Here is an 11,703-nt window from a genome sequence, read left to right as displayed (position 1 = left end):
GTGTGTTTTCCCTGCAGGGATTCCACGCTACGGGGGATTAGACGGGGGTTTGATGCAGTGAGATAGCTGAGCCACAAATCTCTCTGCTACCGGAGAGGCACAGCTTCCACCTCACTGCCTTATTGAGTTGCAGGTTTACTATCTGTGGTCCTTAATCGCTGAAATAAAAAGGATCAGGACAAAATCTGAAGCTCTGACAGCATTTTTAGAGAAACAGTTGGTGGAGTAAGACACCACCACTGTCAAAAATACCACCATAATCACATGTGTGGTGGAACCAGTAAAAAGCTACTTCCAAAAACAAAACGGAAGGAATCTGAAGATGTACGAATGGTTTGATACAGACTCACTGTTTAGAGAAGTTACTGGGAGATTTTAGTCTGGAAACGCTAGAAATGAAGGCACCGAACCAGGAAAGCAAACAGTTTCCCATGAAAAAAAAAACAACACAACTAACTACATGATGTTTTAGTCCAGTAGCAGAAGAATTCAACAAGCAAGATTTTGGACACTGAGGACTCTGAAGGCAGTGGTTTTTTAACATTTAAGCTTTGAAGGGAAATTCCATTAAACAAGAAAGCCATAAATAGTCTTTCTCCAGAGAGAACATTGATGGCATTTGATCCTGCAACCAACCTCTCTAGTCTCTGTAGAAAAATAAAATCTGGTTAAGACCCTCCTTCTTTATTTCATCCTTCCTTTTCCATGAGAACTAGGAGGGCAGAAGATACTCAGTGAATAAACTCTTCCCAGTATTCAACAGAAAACGGCTCCAGTTAACAAAACTCTTATATTATGCAGTTTGAAATGTTTACTATAAAACCACAGACACAAAACAACTAAAAAACATGCAGAAAAAGCTGCTGTACCACTTATTGCCAGCAGGTGGCTTATTCATCTTAACTTGTTTTCGCTGTAGCATGTCGCACTTTGAGTTTCACTGCGAATGAAAAGTGCAATACAAATGTATGTTTAATGTATTATTATTGTTTAAAGGTCAAAGATACTTTCTCTGCCTGTAGATGGCGCACATCAGCATCTACACCCGCAGGTCCACACTTAAAGGTTCAAGGGTTGATTTGCATGTCTAAAATTGTTTTTGTTTGGCTGAAATAAGACTGGTCCCCTCGGTCATACTTGCAGGCTACCTCAAAGTCTAAAGTGTCGTTCCCTCCTGTCTCAGATGTGTCCAGAGCAACATCGTTTTGCTCACTCAGGCCTTCAGGAAGAAGTTTGTCATCCCAGACTTCCAGTCCTTCTGCGGCCACATGGACGACCTCTTTGAAAACGCCAGAAACCTGTCCGGAGGGCAGGTGAGTGAAGGCTGCTGCAAAGATAAAACTGACAAAACAAGACTGTTCCACATGTGGAATGTGTCCACTGAAACATTCAGTATAGAGCTCTAATCTCCTCTGGCTCTGAATCAAAATAACAAGTACAGTCATTTTAATTTGAGATAAACCAATATGGAAATTAATTTGTTAGTATTTTCAGCTTCTTCATATTCATGCAGCAGTCCTGATGTTTTATCACAGTGTGAAACATGTAGAGAAAAAAAGGTTTTGATCCATCTCTGTTGAATTAATTAACCACAATCCTGGAGTTGTTGTTTATTCATGTGTTTAATCACTGCTGTGTACCGTGTCACGCTGTAGGTGGCGGACTACATTCCCCAGCTGGCTCGCTTCAGCCCAGACCTGTGGGCCGTCGCCTTGTGCACCGTGGACGGACAGAGGTACAGTTTAAGTGTTTATTCGTGCTAGATAGCTTTAGTGTTTTTGAATGTTCGACTGTAACTAATGTACAGTGACTCAGAAGGGTCACAAAGGGTCTCAGCTACTGAAAAAACATCAGTTCCTGGCAGAAATCTCTTGTACTTTGTATTCATAAGCAGCTGTCAGAGCGAGACCAGGCCAGTCAACTCCTGAACTGTGGAGGAGAGCTGCCCAGAAATCCAAATTATCTCACTGAAAAAGCACTTTGAACAAGCCGGCACATTAGAAAAGTTGTTTACAGAGAGAAACAAGAAGATCACATAACACATTATTAGATTGTGAAAGTGCTTCTTCTTCTTCAATACTTTGAATAGTTTGGTTTCTGGAGAATTTAGAGTTACTTGCAACTCAAATACTGAATTATTCCTGTAAAGACTTTGCATCGACCAGAAAAATACAAAAGATGATTTGAAAGTAGTGAAAAATGACAACAAAACTTTGACATTAGCAGCAAAAATTATACCACAACACTTACCTTGTAGACCTAAACCTTTTGCATACAAAAGATTAAAATGTGTAATTAAATATCTGTGTCTCTCTGTAACAGACACACCGTCGGCGACACAAAGGTTCCTTTCTGTCTGCAGTCTTGTGTCAAGCCGCTCAAATACGCCATCGCCGTTCACGACCACGGCACTGAGTACGTTCACCGCTTCATCGGCAAAGAGCCCAGCGGCCTGCGGTTCAACAAGCTCTTCTTGAATGAGGACGGTGAGGAAAGAATCAGCTGATCACACACACACACACACACACACACACACACTCAGACTCACACTCACCCGCCACTCGTACGAGCCTCTCCTGTGTTTCATATTTCATGTGTTTGCATCGTGACTCGGACGGCTGTGGTTGAACTTTCTCTCTGTGAGAGGAGGCCTGGTTGCCATGGAACTTGTGATGAATTGTTAATGAGAGGTTGCAGCACCGCGACAGAATAAAACAGAGCTGCCAATGTGTGATAGAGATTTAATATCCTGGAAAACAACAAGCTGCTGACAGTATGTGGCAATGCGAGTTTTAAGAAATAACTTTCATGCATAGTTAATCCAAAAAAAATGCAGTTTTCCACCGGTATGAAATGTACTGAGAGGAGGTTGGAGCATTCAGGTGTTAAAGATTTATTGTATAGAGGGCTCCAACAAAAAGCTCTCTACTTCTGTTGAGTTACATTAGTGGATTCAGAATCAAACAACCAATAGCTACTAACAGAAATTTAAATAAATAAATTATACAGAAATAACAGAGCCTTGTAAGGGCCATAGAGAGAAAAAACATATGTCGAGGCCACGTTTTACTACATCAAGTGCTTGAAATGCTGTCGTGTGCGCACGAGATACAATTTGTCCCCACGTTTTGGTTAATTTGTGCGCACGAGATAAATGCACATTCAGAGAGTCAGAACAACAGACCAGACCTTTCTCCCAAAAGCATGAAGTGCACCTGCTTCAACTATCCAGTGTCAGACTGTGGCTGCTCACTGCTCCTAAATAGTTAGGATGGGAATATACTACAACAGTATAATAGGATGGGAATATACTATAACAGTATAATAGGATGGGAATATAGTATAACAGTATAATAGGATGGGTATATACTATAACCGTATAATAGGATGGGAATATAGTATAACAGTATAATAGGATGGGAATATAGCATAACAGTATAATAGGATGGGAATATAGTATAACAGTATAATAGGATGGGTATATACTATAACCGTATAATAGGATGGGAATATAGTATAACAGTATAATAGGATGGGAATATAGCATAACAGTATAATAGGATGGGAATATAGCATAACAGTATAATAGGATGGGAATATAGCATAACAGTATAATAGGATGGGAATATAGTATAACAGTATAATAGGATGGGAATATAGCATAACAGTATAATAGGATGGGAATATAGCATAACAGTATAATAGGATGGGAATATAGCATAACAGTATAATAGGATGGGAATATAGTATAACAGTATAATAGGATGGGAATATAGTATAACAGTATAATAGGATGGGTATATAGTATAACAGTATAATAGGATGGATATATAGTATGACGGTATAATAGGATGGGAAAATAGTATAACAGTATAATAGGATAGGTAAGGATAGGATAGTATAGGATGCAGGAGGATGTATATATTTTTGCTTATGTCCTCTTCGGGGCTCTGTAAGAAATAACCAAAAACTTAAATCTTATCAGTATGAATCCATAAATCCTGTGTTGTGAAATTTATACAGAAATCAACAATTTACTGTTGCATATTTTTAACCGTGCATGTTGACACCATGTGTTTAGCTTTAATAAAAGCTGCAGTGTGTGTCTATTAATGCTGGAAAAATCATATATTGTATATTATTGGTCTACTTGCTGGTCTTTGAGACTGTAAGCGCTTAGACTCTGCACAATTTATTGATGCTCCGGGTGATAAACTTAGTTTGTGGTATTTCCCGTCTTTGTTGGATTTTTCAGCAGAGTAAACAAAATGTATAACCGTTTTTTTTCATGTCAGTCCTGTTTGATTCTGTGTCACTGAATTAAATTCAGAAAACTTTATTTGTCACTTTAGGGACAAGAAATATTCCAGCTGTTTATTTTTTTAAACATTGTCCTGTTGTATAAGAAGATTAAAGTGTGTGTGTTTGGTTAATGTGAATGTGTGTTGTGATATTGTGTAGTGACAAACCTCGTTATACTGACGTTCACTCTGGATTATTCAGCAGAGTTTTGACCTCCAGTGTCCTTTCTGTTGATTTACTCAATACTTTTTACATCTTTAAGTTCATTTTAATGTCTGAGATGCTTTTCATTCCGTCTGTTGTCTCTTTTCACTTTCATTTTGTCAGTAAAAGACAAAAAAAACATCTTTAACGTTCATGTTCTTGAGCGAAATTAACTTTAATTTCCTCTCCTACAGATAAACCACACAACCCCATGGTTAATGCTGGTGCTATCGTCTGTACCTCCCTCATTAAGGTAAGCTGCATTTACACACCCCATCTTTAATTATTGAGTAGATTCATTTGGGAAACTGTGAAGCTTAAATATAAAAGAATAAATTGGGCCACAGACAGACATATATATTATTCAGATAATGAAAATATGATGTTTTTAAAAAGCTAGGGTGTAAAATCCTGAAAGTTATCTTTAAAATGTAGATTTGAAAATGTATTTTTATGTCAGCGCTGAGATGTTTATATAATTATATAATCTGAAATCTGAATTTATGACTTTATATAAAGAGTCAAACTTGTATAAATAAAATCGTCTGGAGAACGTGTTTCTGCCAGATTACTGTATACAGGGGGATTAAGGTTATAGATAATCACGTTGAAAGGGGATTTGGTTGAAAGCAGCATCACTCAGACATCCTGCACACACACACACACATGCAGTTCAGAGTGCACAGAGTGGGTGGAGATGGAGACCAGTCAGGTCAGCATTAACAGCTTTAATCAGGGGAAAAACTGCTCCGCTACCTGAATGTTTCATCACATTCCCTCCTCTGACCTTCAGCCAGACAGCGAGCTAGCTCTCTGTTAGAAACTACAAGAGCACCACCTGCTGAGTCCAGACTCAAATTAAAAAGTGAAAAACTCAGTGAACCCGACCCGTCCTTCCTCAAGAGGCCAGTGGAGATTAAACAGGAGGGCTTCCCAGACGTGCTCAGTGAAATGAGAAGCAGTTTAATTACAGTATGACATTCAACCAGTGTAAGACGACCATATGAATGACTTAATATCTCTCTGCTCATGGTTATCAAACAAAATAGAGTTCAAACAGCCACAACATGGAGAAGAAAAACTTACATTACAGGAGGAATTACTGCTGCTGTATGTAGAAACCAGGCCTGAATGTTAAAGGAAAGGTTGAATCATGTTGGTTTCTCAAACAGTTTCTAGTCATTAGCTGCTTATTAAACAAGCTCTCGACTTTGGAGCTTATTGTCAGAGTGTTAAAATAAAACTGTAGAGAGCTGGCAAGTTTTAAATGGGAAGAATTAACTTCTTTTCCATTTTGTACTTGCCAGGTAAAAGCTTGTGTTTATTAACAAAGACCCAACAGTGGTACTGAAATCTATTATACTGTTGGCAACCAACGACTGTGAAAATATCAGCCAACAAACTCATGAAATAAAACGTCTGTGGCAGTTTGATTATCTCGCTCACAGTGTGAACAAATCCTCAGAGTAGCTGTCAATCATCTGTCATCAATCAGATTGATCACTAATATGTGGCTGTTAGATTTATAATAATGAGGTTATGATGCATGTTTTAAGTGTCATGTTGAGGTTATAAACCATGAGAGCAACAAATACTGTCTGCATAATCCTCAAATCCTCAAGACAGACGGATCGATAGAGTATTTTATTAATCACAAAGAAAACATATATTCACTCACAATCTCAAAATCCCTGATGACAAATCACTTTAAAAGACCTTCAGTATAGAAATAAAATAATCAGGGAGGTTCAGACAAAGTTCCAAGTATGTATAATAGACAATAAACAATCTATGATGGTTAATAAACTTACGTTACCGCCTCTACTCTGTTATACAAGACAAGAAAGACTTTAAGATTAGAAATAAACCACCAAACCTTTGTTCCTCATGCTGCTTCTCAGCTGTCAGGAGATGAATCTTCCATGAAAATAGTAACCAATATGTAACCAAATAGACCAAAAATGGTCAACCCATTTAGTAGTAATACAAAGTAATAATTACATTACTGAAAATCAACACAACATGGGCTTTAAATACAGATACAATGCTATAATGAAAAACTAAAGGAATCAAGTATTTTTGTGTGTCAGGAAGTTAAACACAAATATGAACTCAATTATGAAAACAAAACCAACGTTTCTTTTCTCCTTTTTTGTCACATGACACCAGCTGTGCATTTATGGATGAGCAGAATAATCATCCAGTGTCTTCTGTTGTGTTCACATCATATGGGAGTGATGGTCGCTACAAGCTCTTCGATTTAAAAATACAGATGTTAGAGGTGTTTCGATTCTAAGATGCGTCGTGGACGCGGACACGGACGATTCTGAGTCGATTCACAAATTGATGAGGGCAGCGCAGCACCCGGACAGTCTACAGCACGAACAGGCTAGAGTTATCTTACAGTTCATCTTCATAAAAGGCTGCAGTTGCAAGCTAACGTTAGCCTAGCGGAGCAGTGAACTCCAGCAGTAACAAACGAGACCGACGGCAGCGTTAAACAACTTAAACCAAATAATTTGGCGTGAACTCTACAGCGTAAAGCTCAGGTAATGGAGTCAATGAGTAAAGCTAGTCGAGTAGCCTTTACATGTGTGTGTTATTGTAATGTTTACGCAGTGAGGAGCGTCACACAGGTACTGGTATTGAAAAGATGCAGCTTTTTATATATCATAGACTGTTATAGTCTGATTTTTTGAAGCACTTTAGACATAAAAATGGAGTTTAGATTTATCTGACTGCTTGTATCAACTGATGAAAAAGTAGCCATGTGCAGTAATATAGAAATAGATCGTAATCGTGAGCCCAGTGAAGATTTACACCTCTGTTAGATACTCTCTGGGTTTGTCAGGTTCTTCATCATGAATTTTATCCGCAACAAGAAAAATTCTTCCGATCATTCCCATATGATATGAAACCAGTCTCTCCCTTTGAATCCCAACCCATCACTGTTGAGATTTCTGTATTTGTAGATGCTTATATTGGAGTAATAAAACCAGAGTTTATCAGGGACTCTGTGTGCATGCGTCCCCCCTCCTCCTCCTCCTCCTCTCTCCTCTCTATGAATCTAGATCTACACTTCAAATACACTCATGTGCCTTTTACTCAATGTACCTTTTCAAGGCTCGTTGTGTGGTTTTATGTGTTGTTGCATATTTTACAGCATTAGGATCTTTGGGAAATTATGAGCACTGCAACAGGTCAATGACGTTGGTAATTTTTCCTTTTTAATTATTTTTTCCCCTCTTTTGGTCTGGATTTGTGACAAGCTTTTAGCCTTCACATGGCTGTTTATGAATGTTTAAATGTTGCTTTTATACTTTTCACTTGCATTCTTCCAAACTGTTTATACGTCTGGATTATAAACAGTACGGCTCTGGCTCAACTCAAATACTGGTTTTATATCATATTCCATTCTTCTGTAGAGAAGGTTTATGTTTGTAATTTTGATTTGATATCCTCAGATTAAAGCCATCATTACAGATACATCCATTTGAGTTACCAGCTCTTAACTTCAGTCTTTGTTCTACGCAATTTAGGCCAGAAAATTTCTTTAAAAAAACCCAAAATGTGCGCTCACGCTGCCAGCTACGTGACTAACAAGTCTGTACACTTTCCATTTATTAACTAGTTGAGTTCTAGTGTGATGATGAACATATTATTACTGTTTTAAATAAAATCTCTGTTGTTCAAATGACTAATTTTGAGCAAATGTTCACAAAAACATCCAAAATTAGTTGTTTATCATTTTGTTTTACAGACAGGAAAACAGTTAATTGCATTTCATGTCAATTTAATTATTTTATATGTGATTTTGCATCATTATACATGTTAATATAAGAACATATTCTTATTAATATAATGATATAGATTGATTTAAATTATATTTCCAGCCTTAATGGTGGTCAACAGCATATTTGTACTTGTTTAAGCTTGTTTTAAACACGTAGATATGTTTTGTACTGCTTTGGGCTTTGCTGTTTATAATGTTTTCGATGTCTGTAGATATGGAGCTTTAAACCTGCAGTGTGGAACTTTTATATATAAATGAACATCCGTTACATTCAAGCCCTTACCTAACGAGTTCACACAATGCTGATTAAGTCTCCAGGTAAATCTCTCTGTATTTCACATTATACAGAGTTTAAATCTCATGTCGGGTGCGACATTCCCACACTGGTATCTGGTTATCGGACCAAATGGATCAAATTCTGATAGTGAAACGAGTCATTTTGCGGGGGGTTATGTGACGCTCAAAACAATTTATTCATCATTTTACAGCTGCAACAGTAAGTTAGAGCCAGTACTGGCCATCGGGCATACTGGGACAAATCCCAGTGGACCGGTGGGCGAGTAGTCCCACGTCACCAAGCTCCAAGAACCAATTATTTTTCAAAGACGCACAGTTGAATTTTGCTATGTCGCTTTATGATGTCACCACACTTTAACTCACCCTGGTGCCACCTATAGTTCCAGATTTGTTGTCTTGTCAGTCGGAAGCTTTGATCATCTTTTGAAAGATTTAAACTCACATAATGACAAAATAAAATATTACTGCAGGTTTAGCAGAGTTCAAACCTCAGTTAAACTGCTCTGTAGCTTTTAACTTGACTGAAATGACAGATAATGATAAAATGAGACCAAACAGCCAGATGAAATAAACGTCTCCATGTTAAGACGTCTCTTGTTGTTCATGTAGCTCGCAGTGTGAAAACATCTTACAGTCGTATAAACTAACTCACCACCAGCTTCACACAAACACACCTGCAGACTCACAGTGATTTAAAGTCACACTGCAGCACATTTTCACTCTGTAGTCACTTTACCTCAGTAAGAGAAGTGAAAGATCAATAATTTTCAAACCAAATAGATCAGTTTTCCTTTGATACTTTCCATGTTAGAGTTTTCTTTTCTTTTTACAAAAACCAGAACCCCTGAGTGGATTAACTGTTTTATTTCACCTCCTCCATCTCCAGCTAGTCTCCCACCTCTAATCTTAATTCATCTGATGTCATGACTGGAATGGCCGTTTTTTGATTGGTCACGTAACTGATGAGCTCTGTGTCCACTTTTAATTTACAAACTGTAGTGATGTAAACTTACACTGTTTTCCTGTCTTAGTTTAATATCATATAGATATGGATGGTAGTGCTAATGTCATGACATGGGCAACTTTTAGTGTCCGTTTGGTGTATTTGAGTTTGTTTTTTGATGGGAATTTAATTTCTTTTAATACTGTGATTGTTGTTTTTGTGTTCCAGCAAGGAGCAAGCAACGCCGAGAAATTTGATTATGTGAGTATCAATTATTGTTTTCATATTGTTTTTGGAAAATAAGTTTTCTGTTCTTTTAAAGTCCACATGGAATTATGGTGCATTAATGATTATTTCTGGATAAATTGATTAATCGTTTGGTCACAATGTCACAAAAAGTTTAAATGTCTTGTTTTGTCTGGTTCAAAACCCCCAAATATTCAGTTTATAATTATAGAAGACACATTTTTATATCTGAGACGTCACAACCAGTGAATTTCTTGTCATTTTTGGTTTAAAACATAAACTTAAAATCAATCTGCAACTGTTTGGATAATGAATCTTTTCTGTCGGTCGGCTAATCAATAAACTGACTCAGCATTTCAGCTCTAAATGTAATTTATATTTAAATCAGACATTCTGAGAGCTGAATGTGAAGCCGGGTCGGTTTTATTTATAAAGTCCAATATCACACATTTGCCTGAAGGGGTTTTACAATCTGTAGAGTTTACAACATCTTCTATTCTTAGATCTCCAGTTCAGATCATGAAAAACTCCCCAAAAAAGATCCTGTAACAAGGAAAAACTGGAAAAACCTGAAGAGCAACAGAGAAGGGATCCGTCTTTCTGTGTGTACAGAATGTAAAAACAAGATGACAAAATCATAGATAAATAAATAGAAGATAAAGACATGCAGAGAATTGATTTTTTTTTTCAGTATGGGGGGAAAAAACACCAAAAAGTGGGAAAAACAATTCTGAATACATCTGTAACGTGATGAGCTCAGTAGAGCCACTTTTTAAATGATGGTGATCCAGTTTGGAACCAATTATTAAATTAATTGATTAATTGTTTTGAGTCATCTTTTGAGAAGAAAATTTCCAAATTCTTTCTTCTTCTTCTTCTTCCAGCTTCTTAAATGTGAATATTTTCTGGTTTCTTTAGTCTCTATGACAGTAAACTGAATATTTTTGGGTTGTGGTTTATGGACCAAACAACTAATCGATTAATCAAGAAAATAATTGACAGATTAATTGATAATGAAAATAATTGTTAGTTGTTAGTTAGTTTGGTTCATTAGTAGATTCTTTCCTCTAAATCTGCAGGTCATGAACTTCATGAACAAACTGGCAGGAAATGAATACGTCGGTTTCAGCAACGCCACGTGAGTACAACAACAACAACAACAACAACACATCTTTTATATTTATTTAAATCTAGTTTCAGTGAATATTTCAACACATAACTGTCGAGGTATGAGGGGCAGTTCTGTGAGTCGGATTCAAGCTCACGCAGCAACGTCAGAGAGAAAATCGTTCAGAGATGAGAGTTTGAGTTTTACATAACATGAGCTGAGTCGTGATGTTCAAAAAATAAACCTCCTCCCTCCTCTCTCTCTGTGTCCCAGTTTCCAGTCGGAGCGCGAGTCTGGAGACAGAAACTTTGCCATCGGCTACTATCTGAAGGAGAAGAAGGTGAGGTCAAAGGTCATTTACAGCTGAGGGTGGATCAGGAAGTTCATTTAATGTGAAAACCTTCTATTTTCTTCTTGTCTTTTATCAGATTTTACATATTTTAATAAATCTGTAGCCTCAGTTATCACACATCATGAAAATAAAAGTAGCATCATGTCAAATTTATCATGTATTTCTACTTTATTCATTCCACAGTTGTAACTTTGTGTTAATATTTTCATATTTGCTTTATTTTGTTTTATATTTCAGTTATTTGGTTTATATTTACCATTAAATATTGTTTTTTAAGAAAAGGGTCAGTAAATACATTGAGATCTAATTTCTTCTTCTAAAGTGATGAATCTTTAGTCCAGAGTCTGACGGGAAGTAACAGATGTGTTGACGGTGTTTTTGTGGTTTACAGTGTTTTCCGGAGGGAACAGACATGACCTCCATCTTGGATTTCTACTTCCAAGTAAACAGAACTCATT

At 37.0% G+C, this 11,703-nt stretch overlaps 1 protein-coding gene across 5 annotated transcripts in view; it reads left to right on the top strand.

Moving 5' to 3' along the window:
- The window catches only part of LOC121891840 (glutaminase kidney isoform, mitochondrial), a 38,170-nt gene that overhangs the window by 14,723 nt on the left and 11,744 nt on the right, over positions 1-11,703 (top strand). For 4 of the 5 annotated variants that reach the window (XR_006094187.1, XM_042404466.1, XM_042404465.1 and 1 more), the window contains exons 4-11: positions 1,184-1,313; positions 1,656-1,735; positions 2,323-2,486; positions 4,701-4,759; positions 9,768-9,800; positions 10,865-10,923; positions 11,167-11,233; positions 11,637-11,687. Coding sequence is in view for 4 of the 5 variants with exons in the window: in XM_042404466.1 (XP_042260400.1) it covers positions 1,184-1,313; positions 1,656-1,735; positions 2,323-2,486; positions 4,701-4,759; positions 9,768-9,800; positions 10,865-10,923; positions 11,167-11,233; positions 11,637-11,687 (643 nt within the window). In the remaining variant the exon portion in view is untranslated. The other variant, XM_042404468.1, reaches the window with a different exon arrangement.

The sequence above is a fragment of the Thunnus maccoyii genome, chromosome 24 (assembly GCF_910596095.1).
Source record: "Thunnus maccoyii chromosome 24, fThuMac1.1, whole genome shotgun sequence".
In the NCBI taxonomy this organism is placed as follows: Eukaryota; Metazoa; Chordata; class Actinopteri; order Scombriformes; family Scombridae; genus Thunnus; species Thunnus maccoyii.
Note: the sequence above shows the minus strand (reverse complement) of the source record. Positions and strands in the feature narration are given on the sequence as shown.